The 27,899-nt window shown below is 39.4% G+C and overlaps 1 protein-coding gene and 2 long non-coding RNA genes across 4 annotated transcripts in view; 1 reads left to right on the top strand and 2 right to left on the bottom strand.

The window, feature by feature from the left end:
• CALCRL (calcitonin receptor like receptor) overlaps positions 1-21,853 on the top strand; it is a 66,560-nt gene extending 44,707 nt beyond the window's left edge. For both annotated transcript variants that reach the window (XM_077181132.1, XM_077181131.1), the window contains 7 exons: positions 3,106-3,232; positions 4,619-4,772; positions 5,947-6,007; positions 6,117-6,183; positions 11,640-11,858; positions 12,210-12,251; positions 18,056-21,853. In XM_077181132.1, coding sequence (XP_077037247.1) covers positions 3,106-3,232; positions 4,619-4,772; positions 5,947-6,007; positions 6,117-6,183; positions 11,640-11,858; positions 12,210-12,251; positions 18,056-18,271 — 886 coding nt within the window. In that variant the 3' untranslated portion in view covers positions 18,272-21,853. The remainder of the gene's footprint in view (positions 1-3,105; positions 3,233-4,618; positions 4,773-5,946; positions 6,008-6,116; positions 6,184-11,639; positions 11,859-12,209; positions 12,252-18,055) is intronic.
• Positions 984-23,999, bottom strand: LOC143694493 (uncharacterized). Its single transcript, XR_013182993.1, has 5 exons — positions 23,862-23,999; positions 22,851-22,891; positions 10,910-10,970; positions 5,065-5,199; positions 984-1,355 (listed from the first exon to the last, which is right to left on the bottom strand). It is a non-coding gene; the product is annotated as an uncharacterized LOC143694493 (long non-coding RNA).
• A 513-nt stretch (positions 24,000-24,512) lies between these two features.
• Positions 24,513-27,899, bottom strand: part of LOC143694450 (uncharacterized) — a 43,548-nt gene continuing 40,161 nt past the window's right edge. Inside the window, exon 6 of the long non-coding RNA XR_013182934.1 lies at positions 24,513-24,680. This is a non-coding gene — a long non-coding RNA (uncharacterized LOC143694450). The remainder of the gene's footprint in view (positions 24,681-27,899) is intronic.

Here is a 27,899-nt window from a genome sequence, read left to right as displayed (position 1 = left end):
ACAGGTGGACTTTTTTTTTTTCCTATTGTGGGGGGTGTCTTTGAATTTCCAAAACATTTAATCTGTAAGTCAACTGACAGTTTCCAGACAACATTTTCTGGATTTCTGATCATTAGGGTATCTTTAGATCTGACTAGGAATTTGGAACTTTTCCTCAAAGGAAATATAAACTGTTTGGGATTTGAATTATTTTTTAGGACTAAAATTTTTCTGCATTTTAAGTTTTATTTTTTCTTCATAAAATTTTCTCCTTGGAAATACTTGTCCAGCTTGTGACTTGTGTTCCCCAAGTGCATTGGAGTTCTTGATTTAACAGAATGAGATGGGTCATAAGCTTGGAACTCTGAACATCTCTGAAAACTCATCTATGAGACAGAAAAGTAACTCCTTGCAGTGTCTCTGCTTTGTCATTCTGTAACATACTCGAGATCATGCACGTGATGCAAATGTGAAAATAATTGCTTGGTTGCCATAAAGAATGAAAAATGAGGCAAGAGAATAATTTAAAAAGCAGTGATTTAGGATAAAAGGGAGCTGCACTTTCAAAAGTGCCCCCACCTAAAAATCAAAGCAGACAAAAAAAACCCCAACAAACAAACCCACCTGAAACAATGGAGTTTTTGATCAGGTGTCATATCAAATCCCATGACAGCATTCACACAGGAGAGCAGCAGCGTATTAAAGAGAGAGTGGGCAAAACACTGATTATTGGATTGTTATGGAGACAGAGCTACCTAAATCACTCAGTTAATGTCATCTGAACTGATAATTCCCCTTAGGTGCTTACGTGGATCTCACTGGTTGAGTTTTGCAGTATTGAAATACCTTAAAAACTTAGATCTCAAACCCACTTAGGTGACATTTGAAAATGTCACCCTTTTTTCTTTTGGAGAAATTAATTGTTCCCTAGTTCCCAAGATATACAGGAGTAAAAAAATAAAAATAAAAAAGAGGGGAAATAGATAATATAGTAGGAAGTCTCTTTTTATTTGAGATTTAATTTGAGGGGTTTGTCATTCAAATGTACTTAGATCATAAACATGAGAATTAAGTGATTAAAGGATATTATGTCATTAAGAAAAACAGTGAGAATAAAGGACTATAGGAAGGATAACAGAAGAGAGAGGGTGGGGAAGCTTAGGAAAAATCTTTTTATTACCAAAAACATTCTTAGTTTTTAAATGTCATCAGTCTTGCTTTCTGTTCCTTGTCCGGTGATCCTCTCAGTCCTTTCATGCATGGGTGGAGGTGGGTGTGGATGGGTGTGTGTGAATATTCAACAGGAACAGCTGCGGGATGACCCGGAGCGATGGCCCCATTAGCTGTACGTGCTCTTCCTCGCCTGAGCCTTGAGCCTTAACAATAAGCAGACAGAATTCCAGAGCTGTTCAGGACTTGTTTACACAAAGCCCTTCGCTGGAATCTAGCATTGTCTCTCTTTTCATATATAAAACATACAGGGGGGAAAAAAAAACATAGAAAAATACATTTGCAAAGAATGTAAGACCCTACATGTTATAATAATTAAATTTTATCCTTTTGGGGCATTAAAACAAGACTCAAATAAAATCTTAAAGAGCCTGATGGAATATATTTTTTCCTCAAACTCATATGCAACCCCGTTTTCCATATTTTGAAACTTTTTCTTTTGTGTTTTCTTCGGCCAAATGACACGTGGCAACCAAAGTTTCCTGTAGGTCCCTGTTAAATGGCAGCACTGGTTTCTAGAGGGGTTTCCTTTTCCTTCCCCTGTTTTTAGTGCCATGGGCTTGGACTGTCTGTCTCAGGGCTTGCACAGTGAGTACCATGAGCTCAGTGCAGGCGTCTCTGGGTGCTTTGTACCCTGCCCTTGTGAGAGCTGCAAGGAGGCAGCCAAGGTCTGCCCTGTGGCCAGGCTTATGGGGCTGTCCTTTTTTTTTATTTTGGGGCACCTTGGTTGTTGTTTCATCTGTCAATATACTCCTCCTGCCTTTGTGAGGATTCCATATCTGCATCTCTCTGAAAAAGTGTAAAGGTCTCCCTTCTGTCCTCTCAAATTAAAAATTAATCAGCAATGTCCCTCCTTTATCTTTTTTTCCAGGCAAGCTATTTGAAGAGGCCAGAAAACTTGATTTATTTTTTTTTTCCCTTGGGTGACAGTTTAGACATGTCCCCTGCTGCCCTTTTGAATGCATTTCTGATTTCTCTCAGTGGCATGTGTGTAAGTGGTAGATTTTCTCCCGCACTTGGTCATTCCCAAGGGTCAATCAGCTGCACTCCATCTCTCTGGCCATTACCTGGAGACAGGCAGGTGTGGGGACTCTGCAGCAACGCAGTGCTGTCTCTGAAACAACCCAGGAATTCACTGAAAAACTTGAATGAGAAGCAGTCCCTCCTCCTTGATTACACTAAGTTATTCCTGCTTCCTCTAGAATGGCAGGAAAACAGAAAGTTGCTGCACCTAAGTTCAACATTCTTTGATATATTTGAATATCTGTTTGTTTGGGGGTTTTTTTTGTTTATCTTCCAGAGATATTCTCTCTTTCATTTTATTGCAAGATTAAAAGCAAATTTTAGAAATTACCTCAATTAAATGCAGTTCTCTAGGGATTTTATAATTATGTCCTATAAATTGTTTATAACTTAGTTATACACAAAAGTCAGGGGGAGATTTGCATTACTTTGCTTATTTAGATACTTCTCTAACTTTGGGCTGAAGGAAGAAAAATGACAAGGATGTGAGAAACAGGAATTACTCTCAAAAGGTCTGAACAGATTTGGGTAAATGGAAACAGGGTAAGACAGCTTCATCAAGCACAGGTGTGATAGGTAATTGGGAAATTCTTCAGGTACTAACCAAAAGAAAAGTAAATCTTCTGAAAATTATTATCAGCATTTAAATAATTTTCAGCTGGCCACTATAAGCATAACTATAAGCATATTGGAATCTAAATGTACTTTCTTTTTCCTTTTGCTGTATTAAATTTGCTCTGGACATAAAGAAAGGGTTGATGTAGGACTTGTTAGTAAAATCAAGAGCTCTAACATTTCCAAATGTCAGAGTTGTCCCCAAGTACACATAGTTGTCCTCCCATGTACTCATTTGTTCTTGTTTCTCTTTTCCAGGAGCTTGAGTTGCCAAAGGATTACCCTGCATAAAAATCTGTTTTTCTCTTTTGTTTGCAACTCTGTTGTAACCATAATTTCACTGACGGCCGTTGCCAACAACCAGGAATTAGTTGCAACCAACCCAGTAAGTGAAAGTGTGTTTGGCAAAGTCTGTCTGTTTGTAGGTGAGTGGCTCAGAGAGTGCAGCAGCAGAGGTGGGAGTGCTCAGCTGATGGAATGCTCTGTGCAGCAGATGTCTCACAGTGCCTGGCACGCTGCACTTTGCAGGCTGTGGAATGGTAAAAGTGGGACTGAGCTCACTGGATGCCTTTTCCCAGCTTCACAGAATGGCTTCTGCCCTGAAACAACTGCAGGAAAGCCTATTCTAGATGGTGGTGTTTTATTGTGAGAGTATAAGGTTCAGGGAGGCTGACAGCTGAGTTCACCAAGGAAGGGCAGGAAAAAAGGTTTTGCAAGGTGTTTTGGATCTGTCTTCTAATTTCTTATGGCTTTAACTTGGCCATCTTCAGTTAAATTAAGAATATTTTTGCAACAAAATATTCTAAATATGAATTACATAAAGAAATCCCTAGCTCTAGCTTTATTGTTATTTAGACATGGGAGATAAATCTTAATTCTGTGGAAGTTAGGTTAAAAACTGCAGAAGCTGAATTGAATAAAAAGATAATTTCCTTTTCTCCTGTAGAAGCAGTCATCAATGTGCTGGAAAACATACCTGAGATAGCTGCTAATTATCATCATCAAGTGAGTTAGGTAGCAGAAAATGGTAAAACAATATTGGGTTTTGGTTTGTTTTAAGCCAAGTGGCAGAAATAGAACAATCAAACAGTCAGCGATATTGGAAGGAGGGGGAAAAAAGGATTTAATGTGACCAAATCTGCAAGTTAACTGTTGCTCCTCATTCACAACCTCAAATTTTAGACTTCCCAAAAAATTATTTTATAGCATTTGAACTGTAGAATATATTTTGAACGAAGCTAAGTAGAAATAATAAATGCCAAGCTTCTCCAAAACCTACTGTGAGCTCTCAGTCCCAATGTGCAGTTAGGAGTAGGTTAAAACTGGAGGTATTGTAAGCATTCTAAAAACATGAATTGTTCTCTGGGGTAGTTATATGTTGTGATGGGTAAACTGAGAGGGGATTACCCACATCAAAGTACATTTCTTGTGAGGTTACTATCAGATAATTTAAGGATTTGGAATGGTTAAGTGTGGCAATGTTTGCAATAAGGCAAAATATCATAGCAGCATTCTGTCACACTGGAGGATCTCAGGGTCCTCTTGTTGGAATAATAAAAATCCAGACTCAGATATTAGTTTTATGTCACCATAAAGTAGGGGATTGCAATGTCATGAAAATTCTATTCCAAAAAGTAAATAAATATGTAATTGTATTGAAAAGCAGAATAAACATTATTTCCAGTGGTATTTTTTTCCACTTTGCAAATGAAGCTCTGAGATTTCTGCAAATCAAAAATTTCTGTCATACTCTGCTCTTTTTTTCCTGCAGGTTAGTTGCAAAGTGTCACAGTTCATCTACCTGTACCTGATGGGTTGCAACTACTTTTGGATGCTGTGTGAAGGCATTTACCTGCACACACTGATTGTGGTGGCTGTTTTTGCTGAGAAGCAGCACTTGATGTGGTATTACCTTCTTGGCTGGGGTATGTGATTTCACCTTGTGCATTTTCAGCTCAATGCAGCCTCTTCTTCCTTCAAACACCCCTACCTTTGCCTCTCTGAGCTGCAGCTTTGAGTGACCATGGCACACCCCAATTCTTTGTCTGTAGCATTTTAGCAAGCTTAGAAATATTAATGTAGGAAGTTGTGTGTACCTCTGCTGAGAGAGAAAGATTATGCATTTCTGCAGTCAGGAAGTGACTCCTCCTTTGTATAGAGAAAATAGTCTCCTATTACAAAAAAGATCTTAAGAAGTAATTATTCATTGTCCCTCACCTCAGAGATGTTTATTCAGGAGTGAATGTTTGTTTTCAGAGAAGTCTCGCCGTGCCGAGGGTGGAGGGTCAGAGCTGAGTTGGAGATGGCCGAGGATTTATTTTTCCAGCACTTCCATTTGACCTGTATTGTTCACTAAGCAAACACAGAACAGCTGTAACTGAACGTCTCGAGTAGTATCAGTGTCAAAACCAACAAGCCAAGCCTACTCACCTCAGATAGTGCACAAGGGCTTGTTCACAAAGTGAAAGTGAAGGCTCTGGCAGCCTCCCTGCACTGGCACACCCAGCTCCACTGTGATGGGTACCTGGGCCACTGTCCCACTGCAGGCACAGCTGGAAGCTCACAGGTGCTCAGCAGCTCCTGAAGATCAGGCACCACCAGTGTCAAGGGTCCCAGATTACTAATTTGCTTATTCGTTTTAATTTTTTTTTCCATTTGGCCTAATTTCCTGAGTCTAATTTCAAAGTTTTTTTTGAATACAGCAAAGTGTTGATACTTCATCCTCATACCAGTGAGAACATGCTCACCACTGTTAAAGCTGTGCTCATGCATGCAACCACCATTTTAATATTACCTTCCTATTTGCTGTAACTGCAGTTTGCAGCCTGAAAAGCATCTGTTAATGAAGATCACTTGTTGTATTCTAAAAAGTTGATTTGCCTTTCCTGTGTGTTGCTGTGGATTTCTTGGCAAGTCGGTGGGAATAAGGTTTCACACAGCCCTCAGAATGTTTAAATTGGTCCATGTTAGTTTATTTTCTCTGCAGGTCTATAGTTTGGGTGAGGAGAAAATACAGAAGATTCCTACAAAACATGCAAGTTTGCTTAGTTATTAACCAGTTTTTTACTAATGAAGAAAATGCTGGTTTTTTTCTCACAGGTTTTCCACTGATCCCTGCCTGTATACATGCTGTTGCAAGAAGCTTATATTATAATGACAAGTAAGTAGCTTCAGCTTGCTTTGCAAAATTTTTATATTTTCTTTAAGGAAAAAAACCCAACAAAGCTAATAAATGCTTTTTTTTTTCTTTTCCTGTTTGTTTGCTGTAGTTGTTGGATCAGCTCTGACACTCATCTGCTTTACATCATCCATGGCCCTATTTGTGCTGCTCTCTTGGTAAGCATTTTCTAAATAATATTTTTGTTTTCTTGTGTTTGTTTTTCTGGCTGCTCTTGATGAGCTTACAAAGGTAAGAGCCTTAAGCTAAAATTTAGAGGTCACTGTCACTTGTGAGTCTGCTGCTTAACCCAGCAGGTGCCTCAGACACACAAGGTACAAGAAGTCTTGGCCTTATTAAGGATCTGTGCTTCTGGTCCTTGGAGAAACTCAGGGTTTGCAATGTTGATTATTATTCCACTTAAATGTTAGAGACAAAGAAGGACTAAACCTTTCCTGGAGTACTGGAGGGGAATTTAAAATCCTTCCTTTAGCTGAGAATGTTTCTCATGGCCAGACTAATTGCCAGGTGGACCTTGCTAGGAGCCTCACTGTGTCACTGAGCTGTGGCCAAGCAGACACCAGACTGTCTGAGGTTCAGGGAGAAGGGCTTTGGGTGCCAGGACTGACTGTGGCTGGGAATATGGGATGGAGAGAAATCACAGCAGGTGATTGTGAGACAACCAGTGCAAATGGTTCTGCCAGTACCTGTGGCAGCCCTGTTTGATACTAATTTGGCACTGTCTGCTTTGGCCACTGGGGTACTGCAGCTCCTCTGTTTCTGGAGTGCTCAGGAAATCTCAGAGCATGGTGTTCTGCCTGACACCCCAAGTCAGTGCCAGCTCTATTCAGTGTTCACTACTAAATGAAATTCTGGGTGAGTAACTGAGGACATTACTGCATAAAAATCAATCTTGTTGGTCAGTTGCACTAGGACTGGATTTACCCTATGGAATTCAGGCAGGGGGTTGTTGCTAAATAGAAATAGGTGTGCACTTAAACAACTATCATAATTAACATAATTAGCATAGAAGCATTCCATATGTGATTAGCCCCTGACTGTGTATGACAGTCATTTGTGTTATTGAAGCAGAAACCTCAAGCTGATCTGGCCAAACTCCTGGGTCCATGGGTGCTGACTTTGCTCCCCACTTTTCAGTTCACAAAAAGAAGTTGATTAGGAATAAAAAACCTTTATGGAAATTCCTTCCTAACTTTATGGAAATAATTCCAGTTTCTGATCTACACTTTGCCCTTCAGTTAACTTGTTAATGAATACCTTTGGAGGGCATTCAGTGCATGGAGGATTCTCTCAGAAGACCATTGCATAAATCCTGGTATTCTTGTGAATCCCTTTTTCATTCACAGTGAAATTAACTAGTGAAATTAAATTTTGAAGACTGTGGTAATACCATGACACACCTGAGCCCCTCTGTCTAGGCAGCCAGAGCAATGCCCATGGAGTTATGGAGAGCTGTGACCCTTGGGGTGTGAATTATTGCTGGTAATCTCTTGTCCTGTCAGACAGGTCTGCTCTATCTGTTCATGTAAGGATCAGCTGTGTTCTAATCTGTAAACTTAGACCCAGTTCTAGATCCTTTCAGTTTTTATTCTCTCTGCTTTACACAGAAGAGGAAACCTGTTTTCACAGAAAAGTATAGGGGTTTTGTGGTGGATTGTTGCTCCCATTGTTCTGGTGTCTAGTCACAGATACATCACTTAAGTAAAACTCTTTCAAGCTGAACAATAATTTGTATTAGAATTTGCTTTAAATAGCAACGTAAAAATTTGTGCAAAAGCTATAGAAGACTGTACTATCTTCCATGAAGTGACCTCATTTTAGGATGTAAGGTCATTTTTTCAGCCTTCTAAGCAGTGGCCTCCACAAAATCACACTGAAAGTGGCCAGACTCCTGTGGGATTCAAATGCTCTGGATCCATCCCAAATGACCAAGTCCCAAGGCCACATTCAGAATGTTCTTTGATTTTACTGGAGGCATAATAATCATCTCCGTGGGGTTGGTCTGGACAGAGTCTTTGTCCATCCTCTTTGCAATTTACAACTTTGTTCACCTGATATTCCTATATTTTTCCTGACCGAACTAAAAGTGTTTCTCTTGTATTTTTCTTGCCTCAGTACAATGAGTAAATTTATTTGAAAATCATCTAGGAATGACTGATTAAACTGTACATCTTGCCTGTAATGTGAAAGTACTTTAAAGGAGTTGCTTTCCTTTCTGGAAGCAAAAAAAAGATTTTTTTTGTTTCAATTCAAAAAAGACAAGGCAGGGCTAAAGATGTTAGATTAAATGCATGTGTTTAGGCTTTGTGAACAGAACCCTCATTTGCTTAAGCAGCTTGCTTGCCAGATACAATTTCCACACTTTACTAAGCATGACCTGCTTTAGTAGACATTTAAGCAACAACATTAAACTGCAAATTAGATAACGAGGGGGAAGACACTGTTTCTATTTGCAGGAGCAGATCTCAAAGAAAGTGAAGGGGACTGTCAAGTGGGTGCCAGGGAGAATTGGCAGAAACCAATGGGAATTTAACTCTTGTACACCACTGAAAATCCTACAATTACATAAAGTTAAAAACAACGCTGCTTTTATGGTCCCTGTTGTTACGTAACTGTGGTCAGTTCTTCTGCCAAAGAAACAGGAGCAGACATAGGTTGCACTTTGATTGGAATTGTCTTCAACTGACCATTAAATTACAACTGTCTGCCTAAGCAATCACAATTAAAGAAACAGAGTGGGAATGAGACAGCAGAGGGTGGTGTTAGTTTGCATGCTAGACAAATATTGATCAAAATTGAGGGGGGAGGGAAAAGGAATTGGTTTGCACTTCAGTGAAACCAGTAGTGATTTCCATGTAAAGTGCCAATGCTCTTGTGGTTTTCTTTGTTTGGGTGCCACTGGATTACTTAGCTATGCCACTTTTTATATAAATGTTGTCACAGGGATGTTCCTTTCTCCCTGCAATAATGTTATCTATTGGTGTTGCAGTCTGACTGACCACTACAGATGCAAGTTCTGAGTGAAGGTGTGCTAGAATGAAGCTCAGGTGCTCCCCTGTCTTTCATGTCCTTGTGTTTAATGACTTTAAGCTGAACTCCGTGATAGGCTTAGGAGTTTAGAAGCTGAATGCTCAATTGTGTCCAAGCAGGCAAAGATATGGAGCTGAACAACTGTACTAAAAGCCAGGCAGTGGCTACCAACTCATATCTAAAAATATCTGAGTGCCTTGAGTGAGAATCACCTGTTTATATCCTCCTAGGAAGAATTGAAACAGAATTTAAACTACAAGGATTACTATACTAAGTGCAAACTCAGCATGGAGAAAAGTAGAAATATCAGGGACATGAGGAGAGTTTAATTGAAAAACTGCAGCCCCTACTGATTTAGGAACTCTGCTTCAGTTCACTGCCACTCTCAAGCCAGACCCTAAATGCTCCTGAGTTTCCAGTATAGGCAGCAACACAATTTTTTGTGTTAGGATTGCCTTCTCTGCCTTTGTTTCTATTTTTGCTCAGTTGCCTTGTTCAATTTTCAGGTTACTGTGGAGCTGTTGCTATTTCACTCTGTGTTCATTGTGCAGATAGCACAACAGATCTCCTTTGGGCTTTTCCAAACCATCACAGTCACTTTGATGATAATGTGCATACAAGGAGTTCCACTGCCCTACTTTTGCTTAAATGCAAAAATCTACTCAGCACCTTACTTAAAACCAGGAGCTACTTTCATCACTTGAATTAAAAATTCAGTTCATCCTGATCTCGCTCTTATTTTCTGACAGAAGAGATATTCATCAAAATTGGTGCTACATACTTGTACTGACATTCATCCTCTTTTATTCAGCTCTGCCCTCTGCTTTGCCTCCTCCCTTTTTGCTATTTGCAAACTCTTTGCATGCTTAATTTTGTGCATTTTAGTTTTGGTGGGTGAAACAAATAGAAAAACTCTGTGCATATTGTAAAAGAAACAGCTCATTGGGTGCTGCTATTTATGCCTGGCTGCTGCAGCTTTCATCCTCAGTTAGCACTTAAGAACAGTGTTATAGGAATTGGCCATGCTACCAAAACATGAGAGGAGAGAAAATTCAGTGTTTGAGATGTGTTAATGTTGAACAAGTAGATTTGAGAAGGATTAAATTTAGAAATGGAGGAAGGACTCATTGTCTGCATGTACTATAGGAAGTTGGATAGGGATCGTGGGCTACATAAAATCTAAATAAATCCCTCGAGAAAGAATCAGAAGACCTTGGCTGTTTAAACAAAGCTTAAAGGTAGCTGGAGGCTTCCAGGAGAACTTCATGCAGTAGTTTCCTATGTAAAACAGCTTCCTGTTAGAGTTATTTAAATAGCATGTAAGTAGAATATAAATAACATCCCATATCTGTAAAGGACCATGTTGCTATAATAGCACACAGCTATTTATTCTGAAAGCCTGAACTGACAGAAAGAATTCTGCCAGGGCGGTGGAGCGTGACAGCCATGGTCTGAAATGCCTTCCCTGCTTGCACTTGTGCTATAGCAAGACAGAGAATTCCTCCTAGACCAGGAATTCTGATGTGTTTTAGAAGGGATTTGTCTGTCTGCCTGCCAGCTTCTTCCCCTACCCCCTTTTGTCTCTAGCTGTTGGCAAGGGCAGACAATCCTATGGAGGCAGAGATAGGAGCAAAGACAAAGCATCAGTCCCTTCCATAGCAGCTCCCCAGAGCACCTCTGTCTGTCTGTGCCTGGGATAAGGGCAGGGACTGGCTCAGCTCCCAGGCTCTCATCTGCCTGCAGCTCCCACCAGGGGCTGCACAGGAGATGAGGGTGGGCTGGGATCATCACCAGGGCTGCTGAGGCTCTGGTGCCTCATCCCTGGGGTGTGTCTGTGTGTATCCATACTCATACCTGTGTATCTGTTTTGTGCTTGCTCATAATGATAGTTTGGGATTCTTTTTCCTGGTCAAACCTGGAAAAAAACAGAGATAGACCATTTCTAACAAAACAAAGCCTTAGTAGCTATGGAAATAAACAAGTTCAGTAGTGCAAGGGAGTGACATAGAGCATCATCTCAGTGCTTGCCCCATGGGCAGCTCTGCTGAAAGAATAAAAGATCCAACCATTGGCTACTGTAAGAATGCCAAACCCAATGTTTGGCTAGAGGAATATACAGCTCCTTGTAGCAGCATTTTGGTGATTTTTTTTATTATTATTCTGATTTTACCTTCTCTATAAATTTACTGAATTCACATTTGAAAAATAAAAAGTAGCTTTTTGAAGAACCATATTTAAATGCAAGGAGGGAAAAGCATCATCCTTCTTTCTTGACCAACTTGAAAAGAATCAATCCTTCACCCATGCACTGTTACTGGCATCAGAGAGAAAGGTGTGTGGGTTATTACCACTGGCAGGTACTTTGCTTAGAGAGTTTGAGGAATGGGTGTGGATAGTGGAAGTTAGAGCCACATCTCACTTACTTTAAGGTGCTTTCAAAGATGTTTATCTGATATCTCTTGTATAATCACAGGGTGATTATACAAGCAGTGTGAGTTTGTGTTGTCTGGTTTCCAGTCTCACAAGTCAGTGTGTGGGATTATTTTCCAGACCTCTTTCTCAGTGTCGTTTCCTTTTCCGACAGGTGAACCTTTTCTTCCTGCTGAACATCGTTCGTGTTCTCATAACCAAGCTGAAAGACACCCACAAGGCTGAGTCCAACCTGTACATGAAGGCAGTGAGAGCCACCCTGATTCTTGTGCCCCTCCTTGGCATCGAGTTTGTGCTGTTCCCGTGGCGACCCGAGGGCCGCATCGCCGAGGAGGTGTACGACTACGTCATGCACATCCTCATGCACTACCAGGTGGGAGCAGCACGCAGCCCTGCCTCCCCTCAGCTCAGAGCAGCTGGCATGGCAATCAAATAAAAGAGAAATGGTTGTGTTATTGCAGTTTTTAAAGTAGTCTTTGATTTCTCGGTATGCTGGATTTTCATGTATTTGCCTTCCAGTTTTCAAAGGAAGGAAACATCGTGGCAGAAAGATGGCCCCATGTTTTTAGTGGTCTGTTTTTAGAAGTAGTTCATCGTGTTTAGATTTGTCCTGCATTGCTGTGCTATCTATATCTGAATTTTATCAGAAACCTTTAATTATCTCACACTTGAAATAGCCCATATGCATATGAATTAAAGCAAAATCTTTGGTTTTATTTTACAGGGTCTACTGGTGGCTACAATTTTCTGCTTCTTCAATGGCGAGGTAGAGTAACAGCTTTTACTATATCTATAATATTTTTTCTTTTTTTTGTTTCAGCAATTGAGGAGGTGGTAGTATTTTCTTTTTAGTTTTTAATTTTATGTCTAAATTAAAATAAGAAAGCAAAGTATCAGGATGCCAAGAGCAGAGCTTGGAAAGGACTGTGGGATCATTCACGGCACCATTAAGTGTGTTAGGACTGATTCTTGGGTGCTGACCTATACACATTTGTCTTGATTAAGAAATTGAAGAAAGTTGTTACTTTGCTATAAAGTCCAGATAGATATCATAACACTGAAAAGCAGTTCAACACCCAGAAGGCTTTTTTGGTCTGGAAAAACCCAGAAGGTGTATTTGTCTGTGTTGGAAACTGTACAGATGTTATCCTGGAGAATCACTGCTTGGTCCTTCTGTAGCAGGAACAGGACCACACTGCACAGGTGTTGCTGGGCTGGGGTATGGCTGTACCCCGTGGCAGGGGGCTGGAATTAGATGGTCACTAAGGTTTCTTCCAACCAAACTCCTTCTATGAGTCTGGGATTGTTTTATGAAGCTCTCTGGGAAAATTTTAGGCTGAGGTTTGGAAAAGTGTTTTTTAGCACAAGTGAAAAGCAACAGTCAGACCTTAACAGCTTGGTGCACTTGTAGCAGGAATTTGTGTGGGTCACAAGTGCGTGTTTAAGGCACCATGATCAGCCAGTTCCAAGGACAGACCTCATTCTGAAATTAGAGGATTGTGCCAGGTGTCAGCAATAGATGGTATTGATCCTATTGAAGCTAACAAGCTTTGCTGTTATTTTGGCTAGCTCAAGGTCCCTGGAGTGCACAGGGTGACTTTCATGTAGAAACTCTTGCCCCAGGCTGTAGAGAGTACACTTTCAGAGGCTTAGTGTCAGAGATCAAAGTAGTGGGAAGGCTAAAAAAATATATCTGAAATTGTTAATGTTGCTCTTGTTTGCAAAAAAAAATCTCAGCAACCCCAAACAAATGAACAAAACTACCCCCACCAAAAGAACTAACTGGTAATTTGCCAACACTTTTGGCAGAGGAACAATTACAGTCCTATACTTATTCCTACACATCTGTTTGCTCATTTGTTCTACATTTAGTGTGGTTACAGTGTAGGATGTAAGCAGAAATTTGGGAGTAACCAGATGTTTTCCTCAGACTGAAACCTTAGGGTTTTTTATCAGATGTTCTAAAATGGTGTCAGTATGGTTCTATAGTGTTATTAGGCCATAATTTTTACTCAAAGGTAAATATTTCACTAATGCTAGAATTGATTAGTGTAGATTGCCCTTCCTTCTCTTCCCAAGTCCAAAGCTGACAGAATTGCAATGAGACTACCATGGGCTTTGAAAGTTTATTTGTGTGTCCTTGTGCGTCCCCCCACCCAAATGCATGAGTCTCACTGATTTATTTTTTTTTTTTTTGCCAAGAAGCCAGAAAAGATGAAGATAGGCTTTGTCTGGGGGAGGGGCTTTGATCTGATTTTACCATAGACTAGATGCAGGTTCAAGTCTCTACTCATACATTTATTTCAAAACAAGAACATCATTAAGTGTTCTGGATTGGATCTGATCACTTGCCCTCACTCAGGATGCCTTCACAATGCCATAGTATAGTTCAGAATGCCTTCTAAAAACAGGTATTTTGAAAAAAATAACTTTTTTCTGCTCCAGCAGAAAATTGAGGAGGGGTGGAAAACCGTGAAATTTCTGTAGTTTTTATGAAAAAATACTGTCCACTTCTCAGTTCTATCTTCATCCTTGTGCCTCTTCCAAGGCTGTTTTTAATTTTAAATTATGATTGATTTTGGAATCTATTCCTGTAGCTGTTAATATTTCATTGTTACAAACTCATATTTTTTAACATATCCTATTCTGCTGTGTAAGAAAAACCAAACCTGAGTCATGCCCTTAATTCACCATGGGCTCATCAGTGGTAAAAGATGAGCTCTTCCACAACTCCTACAAATGCTAATAAGTGAATCACTGCTTGAATATCTACTGGCAGAATAATATTTAAAGGAAGATGTAGGTATTTTAACATTTATTAATTTAGGAGTTCAGTTTTTAGACCATAGACCTTGACTAAGTTAAAAATATATGTCTGTATTTGCTCTCTAGAGAGTGGAAATTTATTCTTTTTAAACCCCTTTTGGATTCAGTGATCACTATTTGCTTTTTTAAAAATTATTTTCAGTACACCTTGCTCAAGAAAGGACTTAGTGCTTTATGAACAACTGTATCAGTAAGGAAATGCAAAGAGGGAGAATGTAGGTAGGGGAAAATGCCCAGCACAGAAAAAATGTCTTTCCTTTTTCTCCTTTTTCTCCTAAAAGGTTCCAGCCCCAGCAAGTGGGACTGCAGGCTGGGGGTATTAGCAATTAAAAAATGCTAAAAGCACTAGTTTCTTTCTAAGTCTTAGCCTGTTACTGTACATTTTAGTGTGTACCAGATATCAGCAGCTAAATCCTGTTCAAGCAAGACACTTCTGGCTAAAAAGTGAAAGGAAGTGATCTGCTAGGATAGAACTTCAGTGAAGATGAATTAAGAAGTGTAAGAAAAATAGCTGGTATGTGCTGCGGGCTGTAGCCAAGGAACATCTCCAGTTTGCTGAGCAGAGCAGCCAGGGATGGCCTGTCAAATCCAGTTCTTGCAGGCACTGCAGCTGCTGGCCACAGAGCTCCTCCAGCCAGGGTGGATGTGCAAGCCCTTCAGCTTGGATTCTCTGTGGCAGGGCTTCCCCAAGGACACTCACAGCCAGTCTGCTCATGGGCCAGCAGCCCACAGTGAGATGCTCTCAACACATCAGGTTTGCCAGCTTCAGATGGCCTGGAGTGGCTTTTGGGGTCATACAGGCTGTGCTCAGAGGAGAAGCTTGTCCCAGATCTCTGATCAACCAGTAGGAAGGTTCCTGTTGAAATTTTAATAGCAGATGCTGTAATGACCTACATGGTCTCTGTAAACCTTGTGGGGTTTGTTTGCTTTTTTCCCTTCATTTCCCTTCTGCTCCATAGAAATGTTGCCATGAAGATCATATTCTCAGGTTTGCAAGGTTATACAATCTGTTGTACAATAGATGAGATAGATGAGGCTGTGTTGTGGTTTGGTTTGGTTTTTTTTTTCCTGGTTGGCTACTGAGCTGTTTAATTTGTCTGGTATCCAGCATCAAGCTACCAGTGTTATAGGGCTGACTGGAAGGAGTCCTTCCTGCAAACTCATCAAATCCAGCCATTATTTAGTTATAAGGTGAGAAAGAAAGAAAGACTCTTCCAGCTGGGACCAGCATCTCTATTAATGACTGAGAAACACAATTATATTATTACAATATTTTTTCATTAAATGCTTTCCTTAATATCCTTTCTTGAAACAAATTTACAAAGTTCTGCCCCTCCTGAGCTGAATTTACAGCTCTGTGTCACTGCTCAAAGCTGAGGAGAAAGTGGTAAAAGTTCTATTCTCACTTTGTGAGCAGACACACATGTTGTTAAACAGAGTGTGATTTTCCCCATCTTTTTCTGTAAATGATTGGAAGGTTAGAGAAGACTGAAAGCCTCTCACAGCAGATGAAAGGATGCAAGACCCTCCAAGAAGAGACACACCAGCAGGGCAGGGGTGCAGTCCTGATTCAGCAGTAATGGAGAGGCTTTGGGAAGAATGCCAGGAATAGGGGCTCAGTCAGAAATGCATGGAGAGAGCATGATGGGCACTGGGGCAGGCAGAGAGGAAATGCTCTTTGCCCATGCAGGAAACCCTTTTACAGCTCTGTCCCTGGCATGGGGCAGCTGGACTGCTTTTCCCTGGCACTAGCCCCAAGACACTTGTCTTGCAGGGATGCTGGTGGCTCTCAGGAGCTATGGAATGCTTTAGGATTGGTTAACCAATGCTATTAACAAGCAAAAATAAGATGAACAGTTGTTACTGAAGGAAGCAGGAGAAGTGTGAGAGAGGAGTGGAGTGTGTAATTTGGCAAGCCTAGTTAATCTCCCAGCTCTGCCAAGAGACTTCTTTGACCTTGTTAAGCCATTTAGTTCCAGTTGCTGGCATTCTCCCCACTTCCAGTCTGTCTTGTCTAAAGTGAAAATTGCTCAATGTGTAATTTTTTGCATGTGTGTCTACATTCAAACTCTGAACTTATTGAAATAGCTGTGAAAGGAGAGCAAATATCACATAGCTTAGTGATGAACACTGATTGATTGATTCCAAACTAAATTCCAAACTTCCCTCTTGGAAAAGCTGGAATTTTGAATATGCTCCTTGTCTTGGCTTTATGATAGATTACAGGAGATGGATTCAAATTGTGCAAAGACTTAAGGTTCTCTATTTGCTCTATTCTAAGGTTCTATGCAATACATATACTGATTAATCAAAAACTTCCCATGCTGAAACCAGAACTCAGCCTTTAGGCTCTGAAGAAGTACACAATTTTGATATGAAAAGCAGTAAGATCTGAAACTCAAAATTATTAAGATAATTGATTTCTCAGTGTTTGAAGATTTGTGTTTAGATGTTTGGAGTGGATTAGAAAGTTTTTATGAACAGTAAGAAAGCACTTCCTTTGCCCTAAAATGCTAATTTGTAATGTTAATTGGTTGATACTTCTTTCCTTACTCTAACATTTCCTTGTGAAGGATTTGAGAATAATGAAGTCCTCCTTTAAACAGAGGTTTCTGATACCAGACTGCAGGAAGTCTAAAAACTACATCCCTTTTCTTGTATTTATTTTTATTTTTCATGATTAAAGCCAGAGTAAAATTAGACAAAAGGAGCCATTGTGTGAGGGAAATGGAAAACAAACATAAACCCTGAAGACATATGGAAAATCCTAAAAATATTTATCCACAATATCAACAATTAACTGGGGCAGTCACTGTTCACTGGTTAGCAGATAGGACTGCTTTCTGTACAAAGTTTGGCTGAAAAGGAAATTAAATATTCATGACCTGTAGGCAGTTTTTTAAGGTAGAAAAATGTTTGAAAAAGCAACAATGGGAGCTATTACCATTGTTAGCATTCCCCACTTGGCATCTGCCCTGAAAGACTAATTCTGTGGGAATTTCATGAATGTGACACTTCATGGCTCCACTCTGCACAGGTGTTTAACCATATTAGAGGGGAGGAAGGCCATGACAAACATCACATCCTTTCAGTGGAGACATGTAAACCAATGGGGCCTTCAGCTATTTTATCAGCTTTATTTTTAACTCTGCTAGAAATGTGGAGTTCAGGAATTTGTCCTTCTTGTCATTTGCTTAAGGTATGGTCAGAAATTGGGAAAGACTGACCTGTGACCAAAATCATGTAATGACTTATGCCAAAAGACCGACCCGTGCTAAAATCATGTAATGATTACAGCAAATGTAAATTATGGTTTGTTGAGAGTAAATTAATTTAAAGATACTGAGGATATGGCCTTTTGAAAATAAGGATGAAAAGAAATTACCTTTTTTACCTCTGTTTCCAGTCTGGATTGCAGAGTCCTATACTGGATTGCAGTTCCCAGGGGAGGAAGCAGAAAATTGTGTGGCTGCTGTTCCTCCTGTAACCTATGCTTTGTCTGAGCAGCTAGTACACTACAATTGTAAAGTGCCATTACTTCACACCAAATTTGCTGAAAAATTGTGCTTACCTAAGTGGTGAATAATTCAGAATGCCTCAAGTGCTAAATGGCATGTAGGTAGGTATCCTTGCCCAGGATTTCTGAGCCTTGCTGCCCCATTTGCTGAGACAAAGAACAAAGAGCCAAACGACCAAGCCCCTGAGCCGTGGTTTACGTGCATTTTGCTTTGTGTGGGGGCACAGGTGCAGGCAGTGCTGAGGAGGCACTGGAACCAGTACAAGATCCAGTTTGAGCACAGCTTCAGCCACTCGGACGCCATGCGCACGGCCTCCTACACCGTGTCCACCATCAGCGACGTGCAGGGCTACGGCTACGGCCACGACTGCGCCAGCGAGCACCTCAACGGCAAGGGCTACCACGACATGGACAGTCTCAAGACTGAGAAGCTCTATGGCTGAGGGGCTGCCCCCTCTCCCATGCCCTGTGCCAATCCACAGCTGATCCAGTGACTTCATGGCCAGAAGATCTCAGCTACCTTGGGGTATGTTCTTCTCCTAAACCGACACGTTTCTCATGTGTATGTGTGTGTGTGTGTGTGTACACACGTGCATATATACTGCTGTTTGTGTTTGTGTATCTATACAGTATGGACATCTGTGCATATATATCTATATATGTATGTGCATTTATACAAGGATAAAAACTTTGCCTCTTCAGTTTCTACTGTGTAGACAAAGTTGGCAAATTTTTGTACAAAGGGAATCAATGAAGGATTTCTTATTTTCTTGGAAGTTTGTATAAGACTGTGCTGTGTTGAAGCCACTTCTTTTGCCTATAGAATCTTAGAGTGTAAATACCGTACTCTGTTGTCTTAATTCAACCTAAAATAGAGCAAAGCAAAATGGTTTAAGTAGGTGCAATAATAGCAAGAAGTTTTCCAGGTTCTTTTTTTGGTCCAGTATTCATTTGGCTGTCAAAAATCCTGACAGGTAGTCTGAGGTAACAGATTCAAAGATAGATACTGCTGTTTTGGTTAAAGAGATTGATGTTTTGCTTTGGTTTGGCCAGTTTGTTTTCTTCCCACTGTTTTACACCAAGCACAGAGACACCACTTCCAGTGTGAGCCTTCATGTACTTCTGTACTGCAATGTACTATCTTGCACCAAGATTTGAGCAATTCTATTGAAGCTATTTCAGGATATTCAGAAGTATCTCCTTCTCCTGAATTGTATGGAAGTTTCTTCTGGATTTAACAAAGACAAGACTGATGAGGCCTCACTGCCAGAGAGCAAAGGAGTAACCTGAGTCACTGTAAGTCCCTCCAGACACTCGTAGTAACTGCAGCTGGTGGAACCTCACTGTGTGCTTAAGGAATTTACTCAACTGGAGAAGATCATGTACAGAATTCCTTGTGGCATTGTTCTGATTTTATTTTTATGTATTTCTCTGGCCATATGCTTGATAACTTATTCCTTCATTCTTGGGGCAAAGTTTTGGTTAATTTTGTGGCTGTTTCTGCTGTCTGAGGTGAGCGTGCAAGACTGAGCACAGTGCACATGTTATACTACCTTTAAAGCCAGTATAAGACTCAGACTAACCAAGCAAACTAATGTTAGTTATTCTCATTATCTGGAAAATCCAGTATAAGTTTTGTATTACAAAGGTTCAAAACTTTATGGGTTGAGAATTTTGATATTATTTTGGATTGGTTGATTCTGAATCTCTATCTCAGTTAATTAGCTAAGAACAGTACTTTATCTGTTGTTTCTTGGGTTTGGCTGGTGCATAAAGGTCTCACTGAAAACTAGGAGGTTGTCAGGAAGGTCTTGAGAAAATGTATCTTTATAGAAACTTATATTTTTCTTAAATCTTTATGCTTTAAAGAAATAGTAGTTTTGTTAAGTGAAATGACAAAAATGCTCAAGAATGAGGGCATGAAACGAGGTGAGTTCACTGAAAATTAAAAATGTAAGAAAAAATTTTATACATTTCATTTGCAGATAAATCTACTTGAAAAACCAAAATTAGGCAGAAGAAAAAGTAGATGCTGGAACTGTAACAGACTGTTTTGCTAATGAACATATTTCTGATGCATGTAGTCCAGTCAAAAAATTGGAAGACAGTTCTTTCTGAGACCAGTTTGAAATAATTTTGCATACAAAATTATTGTATACAAGCCACCTTGACTTTGACATTTAAACATTTTTGTCAGTAGCTTTTCTCTATGCTTCAAAAGTGTCTAGGTAATTTTCAGTGTTTATTACTTTGTGACTTCATAAGGAGTTTAATGCTTTGTACTTACAAAGAAAACATTAGGAGGACATTGCAAGGTCCTACCACTTGCACCTTTCTTTTTTTTTACAGTTCTTATGTCTGGAAATTGAACATAGGAAGTGTTTTATTAATGATATTGTTTCACAATATAGAATTTCAGCTAGGATGCACAAATGAAGATTTCTCCTTTTCTGCAGGGCTGGTTGGTCAGTTGATGGAGATGATTTGAAGAATCTGTTGGATTGTGTAGAGTAGTGTGAGATCTGGCAATCAGATGTCACAGTCTCTTAAATTTTAAGAGTGACAGTAACAATGTCTGCTACAACATGACTAGAGGTTATTTACAACTCTGCTTGCTGATCTTTGTAGTGTTACTTAACATTTGTGCCATGTTCTGAAGATATCAGTGGTGCAGAAGAGCCCTGCTCCAGTGTAGCAGCTTTACATTTGTGGGACCAGATCATCAGCTGGTATAATTCTGTCTTGAGTTCCCTTTGCACAATCTGCAGGTACCGCTGAGACTCAAAGCCCAGACAGGTGTCTGTCCATTGCAATGTGCTGTAAACCATTTTTGGCACATTACTAGACAATTATTTCATGGTACCTGGTGGATTGTTGCTGTAATTAACACATAGATGTTGGTTTAGAGTGTGATACAGTATTAGACTTTAATTAAGCTTCAATCTCAGAGAGGCAGTTCAAATTTAACAGACTACAGATTTTGTCATTTAATATATATTTCTATTAGAGAAATGTGTAATTATAATTTACGAGGGAAAATTGGTTTTATTCAGAAAGAACCCTAATTCTAGGTGGACAATCACATCTTCCTTCTAGGCACACACCCCCCCATTTTCACTTTGGAAAAGAAATACAGCCAGCTGGAGGTGCAAGAAAATCTTTCTGGCTGTGAAGGGTCACATGGTATAGCAGAGCTGTATTCCCTTCTCCTGCTGAGGTTAGATAATCTGTTTTCTAATTTGCATTGGAAAATACCAATTACTTATTTTGTCTTCCTACCTCACCTTTTTTCAGTTTCTACATAGCTAGGAGAAGGGTCTGATTCTTAAAATGTTTTTCTGTCACCATAAGTTAAAATCAAATTTTTATGCTGATTTCTCATGGCTCTCTTCTACTTTACAGAATGTTGTAGTCCATGGCTGTCTTCTCTGGGATGGAAGGAAAATCTCTTTTGGTGGGGCTGTGAGATTCCTTTGAACATGCAGATTATTATTTGTTTAGTACCTGTTATTATTTGCTGTTTCTTTTTTTTTTAATTTAGTGAGGATTTCTTGTATCAATCTACCAGGGCTACAGCAATAGTTGTCTTATATTTTTTATCTGTAACACCAGCATGTTATGATTCAATGAGAGAAAATGTCTATTTTTAATGCTACTGTCTTCAATTAATAAATGGCTGCATTGCAGGGTCCCTCAGTTGGTTTTTTAATGTTGGCATTTATGTTATTCAGTTTTTCATGGTGGTGATCTACAGGAGTATTTGGCTGTAGAAATGCTGCAACATGTACTCCTTTTGATGTCAAGGAACATTTGGGCTGGCAACCAGGCAACATTCATTTATTGTACTATGTAAATAAGATTAATAGAAGCTATGGCATTGTATTTATTGCTTACACTAAGAAGAAAATGGAAAAAATGTGAAGTTATTTTTTTGGATGTTTCATTTTCACCTTGTTCATATGAATCATGCATTTTAATTGCTGAGAAAAGTATTGTTTCTGATCAATAAAATATTACTCAATTTATTCATCTCTCTTGTGCTGTAATATAACAAAGCTGATCTAAATTGGCTTTCACAGATGTCTTAACTCTGTGCTAGTTAAACATTAACCCAGGGAGAAAGTAATTACATAGAGTTACTAACAATTGTTGTGCTTTAAAGTGTTTTTCAATACTTATATTTAATACTAGAGAGCTGAGTTTCTGGAGGAAGTTTGTACAGGTAATATAAGATGACTGGACATAAAATTATTTACCTGAAAGTTTAATATTCCTATTTCTTGTCTTCTTAATCCACCTTTAAATAAAAAGTTGTTAATACTTACTTACATTAAGCCCAAATGTCTGTTTCATCAGGAACTAACAGCAGAGACTAAATTGGGTGTGTCTGTCTTCTTAATCTCCTCAGTTGAGGAGGAAGTAGATAAGCAAACCTGAGCTCAAATAAAAAACCCAAGGAATATTGAACAACACCAGGGGATCTTAAATACTGGGTGTTAATACTGCTGTGTGCCTGTTATCCCTATTTAAAGAGCCAATATCCATCCAAGAAATGCACAATCTCCTGCCTCACTTCATGACTCCTACCTGTAATTGCAGGTAGGTTTTTCTGATTCTCAGTTCCTGGAACCAAATGTCAGGCAGTGGAAATTGTTACAGACTCTAAGTTATGTCTGTTCCTTCAGTTCTCTACCAATATTCCCCCTTACTGATTCCCTGTAGGTACAGAGTTAAAACTGGTCCATTTAACAATTATTCTGTACTGTTATACAATTAATTGTAGAGAAGAAGTAAATCCAAAAGTTTCTCCTTACATTTTTTTTGTAACTCACACACAGCAGTAGAAAAGGAACATAAATGACAGTTACAGTAGCATTTTCCAGTGTAGTATATGCAGGTTCCCAATAGCAATTAAAAAGCAAAATTAAACCCAGCAGACTAACTCCTCCAGACTAAACTGTGATCCTTGCACTTTCTATATAATTTTAAAAGAGGAAGCATAAGATATTCAAACAAACTTACCAATATCCCATCAATATTGGCACAGAATCCAGTTCCACTCTCTGCAAGATACAAAGATTACTGCCTTTGAAAATATTCCAATTATTCCAATAGTGTTTCTTGCACATTCTTGTTGTGGCAGTCACCATTAAAGTCACAGTTCTAAACCAAAGTTTTAGCTTTTTAAAATGATCTGACTCTGAACATCCATGTGCCAACAAAATAAAAAATTCATTGTGAACTAGAAATCCATTCCAAAGTGAGTCTGACTGCAAGTGCAGCAGTGACAGACCCCTGTTTATAATTACAATTATCTATCAATCACCCTACAGCTGGAGCTCTTTAACATCTTTTAAACCATACTCCCTAAATGAACAATTCCAATTCATCCACATGGAGTTCATGCTTCATTTGAGGCAAATAACATACAAGATTCTTTTTAAATTAAATTCAGTTTTATCACTGCCCCCTAAATATTAAATATATTTTCAGCCACTGCTTCTAATGACTACTTCAAAGTTTTCTTCCCCTCAATAAGATTCACCACTCTAAATACAAACTCTTAGAAAGAGAAAAGATCATATGATTATTGCTAATTCCTTTGAAGCTTAACTACAAATACAAAAAAAATTAAAGCCAGTTTTCTGAAAAGTGCTTGCACACTATTGTTAATTCCTGATTTAAGATGAATGATCTTTCCTGGAAATTCAGATTTCACAATCAGTATCAAAATGAAAAATTACCACAAGGGAAAAAGTGCCCAGAGGTATTGGTGCTGTCTGGAGAATCCAAGTTTTATTGGTGGATTCAGGCAATCTAAATTGAGTTCTTCCCTGTGAAGGAGCCAGGAGCAAACCCTTCTATGCAGAGAACTGGTTTGGAGCCAGTGGGCCCTTGGCCAGTGCTTGGGGCAGAGTCCAGCAGGGAATCCCAAAGCTGTACAGCAAATACATAATCATAAGCCATGCACAAATTATCAAAGGAGAAAACAGGCTTGAACACAAGTATTCATGTATTTGCTTGGTTCCTTACCTTGATATTTGCAAATGAAAGGTGACAAACATTTGCCTGTAGCAGAGAAACTTCTCCCAAAGGCTCTCCATGCATTGGACAGGGATCACTGTAAAGTGCTGGTGTCTGACACAGTGAAGTCCATAGACAGCTGTTCCATTTTGTTCCATTTATCTCCAGTACCTTTGCATATAAATATTAAAGAAAACAAAATACTGGATAAGTAGGGAACAATATTTAGATGCTACAAAAAATAGATTGCACTAAACAGTAATATCTATCAGAGAGTTAACACAATAAATATGGTGATGATAAAAAAACATTGCTAGATATGAGGGCATTAGAGCAAAGGGGACAAAAAGCAGAATAAACTGTTCTGTGCCTATTTTTTTAATGTGGTATAAAAGTTTTCAAAGCAGAGCGTTCCTGCCTTTCAAACCACATATTTATAGACTTAGAGAAATTATAATGACTTTGTCCCTTACACTGCCCTGGATGTAGACCTGAAACATTAGAGAAGAGCTAGGAACACAAATCCTCAATCCCATTTTCCTTAGCTAACCTTGAACAGGAGGCAGATACTGCACACTTAGTAGAGATCCCCAAAGTGCATTTGGCAGGGTGTCCTGGAGGGATCTGCAGCCACAGAGCAGGGCCCATACCTGACCTGATCCTCACCAGGAACTCCCATCCTGGGATGCCAACTGCCCTCCAGCAGCTGTCCTCAAGCACTGGCTCCTTCTGGCATAGTTTAGGCAGTTGATTGCAGTAAAAATTTCCTTACTCCAGGGTTTGCTTCCAGAGCCTGCAGGCATTCAGCCACCAGAGATACTTCAGGATCTGCAACAAGAAAATTCACAGCAAGAGCTCTCGGTCTGAGACGACCTGAAAATTCCTCAAGTTCATTATTTCTTTATTTATACTATTCTACTATTTTTTTCACTATTTATTTTACTAGTTTATTATTTTTTTATACTATTCCATTGGGTTATAGCACAGTGCACTGACAATGCCTTGATTTTCATATTTCCAACCCTCTTACAAAAAGCATCTCTATTTAACATAACTGGGATACTCTTTATCCAGATGATGCAATGGGCTTGCTGTAAGAATTTAGAAAGTTAGAATATCAATGCCTTCAAAATGCCTTCTTACAAAAAGCATCTCTATTTTAACATAACTGGGATACTCTTTATCCAGATGATGCAAGATGATGACTTGCTACAAGAATTTAGAAAGTTAGAATATCAAGGCCTTCGAAATTTTCATAGCAAATACCTGTAGTACAACTAGTTAAATTTCAGATAAATTCAAGGTATGGACTCTGAGCCAAACAGTCCTTTCCAGTCCAAGTGTGCATTTGGTATGAGGTGTAAAAATTGTTTTCCTTTCCTTCTGTCAGTGGAAAATGACAGCAGCTATTTTTCATGTAAAACTAATTACCTCTTATTTTTCCCCACATGGACTTGTTTCTAACAGTCAGGAGTGCTCTAAATAGTCTTCTCTAGCTGTAATTAAAAAGCTTATTAGAATGATCTGCAATTCATGTGTAAAAAATTCTGAGAGAAGAAGGTTCAATCAGGAAGCTTTCACAGAAATAATGAAAATATTGAAAGCAAAAATAGAAACATGCTAGTAGCAAAACTCTCTAAATGTGTTTTTGTTGCAGACAACAACAGCACTACTTATAATTATGTTTTCATTATATAATTATGTTTTCATTATATAATGGAAAAAGATTTTTATCTTTTAAGCCACGTAAAGTGAGGGTTTTTTTAGAAGTACAAGCATTTAAAGTGGTAAAATATACTTTAAATTCCAGCAAAAAATTTTGAGTTTTACACCTTACTGCCTGTCCCAGCACCTCAGGTCTCAGTATTTCTCCAGCACTGCCATGATTTTTATTATTTCAAATAAAATCTTCCTCCCATTTCTTAGTATTCACCAAAGGCCAGGCCCCAGCAGTAATCTGTGTTCTGCAAGATGCTTTCCTTTCCACCAGCCATCCCCAAAGATGGAAACTGGAGATGGAAACTGCTCCAGCCCAGCATCCTTTCCCAGCTGTGCAGGAGCAGTGCAGGGGGGCAGTCACCAGCACTCCCTGAGTTTCATGGCACAGGGGTGAAGGAAGTGCAGCCTCAGAGAGCCTTTACCTCACTCATTTGCCAGGCAAAGTTGTTCTGGCACTGAGAGTAACTGGCATTGCTCCTTCCTGCAGGGAAGAATGCACAGAGCTGGCTTCTGGCTGGACTCTCCCTGCTGAGCTGACTTTCTCCTCAAGCACTCCTTGCTTTTGCCTTTTAGTGCTGCTGAAACAACTGATGGGAGCAGGAATCCCCAACTGTTCCTAATGCAGTGATGGCTGCAAATTGAAAGCCAGGCAAATCTAGGAATTTATCCTGTTCCCAATGCAGCAGAAGCATAAAATAAATAAAGCATAGAATTACTGAAATACAGAGCACACTGAGAGCAAATAACACCAAGGTCATGGGCTCAATCCCTGCTCAGACCATTCCCTTTAGAGTTGGACCCAATGGTCCTTGTGGGTCCCTTCCAGCCCAGAACATTCTGTGGTTCTGACCAGAGACAGCATTAGCATGCAAAGCTTATAGAGCAGTGTTACAAAAACAAACAAAACAAACCAACCAAACAAAAAAAAGCACAAACCAAAGAGAAAGTGAATAAAAGAGATGCTTGTACAGAAGGGGGCTGTCTCTGATTGAAGAATTCCAAAAACAGTCTCTCTTCTGTCCTTGTAAAAGAATTGCAGTTTAGAATAAAGACAAATTGCACACCCATCTAGTTGCAGACAATGCCCACTGGTTTTCCAGACACAGACATGCTGATGAGAGGAAAAAAAAAAAAAAAATTAAGCCTGGGGCTTCCTCCATTAGCAGCAGTGGACACAACCCACTTAGCAGAAAGGAAGGGACAGCAACTCCACACATCTCTTTTACCTTCTCTTTTTTTAATTTCCCTTCTTTTATGCTCAACATGATATCATCTGGCCTTATCTACAGTGATTCTACACAATGAATTCCTTAGCCATCCAGCCCAGTTCCCAACAATGAGTGCCAAGACAAAGAAATCATTCTTATTTTGTTAAAGCAAGACTTACTGTCTGAGGTATTTACTGTAGAATTAAATACTATCTCTTTTGTCTAGGCTAGATAGGAAAGTTCCCATAGACTTAAGTGGAGCAGTTTGGATAAGACATCCAGACCATCCTAACAGTCCTGAACTGAGCATGAGCTTTTTAAAGGTTGAAAATTCTTTCTGAATAAAGTCTCCCTTGGTTGCATCTGAAAGCAGTAATCTATAGAATAAAAAGGCTAGTAGTGGTTCCCTCTGAACTGCAACTAACTAAATCGCAGAGGACTAGTGTGAGTTTGGGTTAAATACAGGTGGGTGTGCACCATTAAATAAGTAAAACTTAAGAAGCAAATTTTCCCTGCTTGCTTCCACGACTCCTTGAACTAGCACTGTTATCATTTTCACAAACCAGCAGTATCCATGCAGTCTGCCCATGGAACACTTTTGGCATGTTCCATTCACCAGCTTCTTAAAAATTACTGGGAAGAAGAAAATTACTGTTTTTCTTAACAACCACAAGTGAAGTCAGCTGGTCAAATGCAGAATGAGTCAGAATCTGTGGTTTTTCCACTTATTTTGCATTTGACCAGCTGACTCTCTGTTCATTCTAACTCTCCTGTATGGGCTCTGTCCATATCTTTGCTGAAGTCCTATACATTTCTTTTACAGCACTTATTTGAAGCAGCCTCTGAAAGTGCACTATCACCTACAGCCAGGAAAACCATCAGGTTTTAAAACTCTTGATAGGGGTGTGTCCTCTAATCAAGGGCAAGGTAGCCGTGCACTCTGATGGACATGCTGTGCGTTTAGCAAGGAACACTTAGAGAATCAAAATTTCCTTCAAGTCTCAAATAATTGACATCTACAGGAGAATGTGAATTACAACAAAGGGAGAAAATGTGCTCTGAAGTACATTAAAATACACAATGAAAGAATCAAGTTAATGATGCCTTTAGAAAACTGACA

The sequence above is a fragment of the Agelaius phoeniceus genome, chromosome 7 (assembly GCF_051311805.1).
Source record: "Agelaius phoeniceus isolate bAgePho1 chromosome 7, bAgePho1.hap1, whole genome shotgun sequence".
Taxonomy (NCBI): domain Eukaryota; kingdom Metazoa; phylum Chordata; class Aves; order Passeriformes; family Icteridae; genus Agelaius; species Agelaius phoeniceus.
Note: the sequence above shows the minus strand (reverse complement) of the source record. Positions and strands in the feature narration are given on the sequence as shown.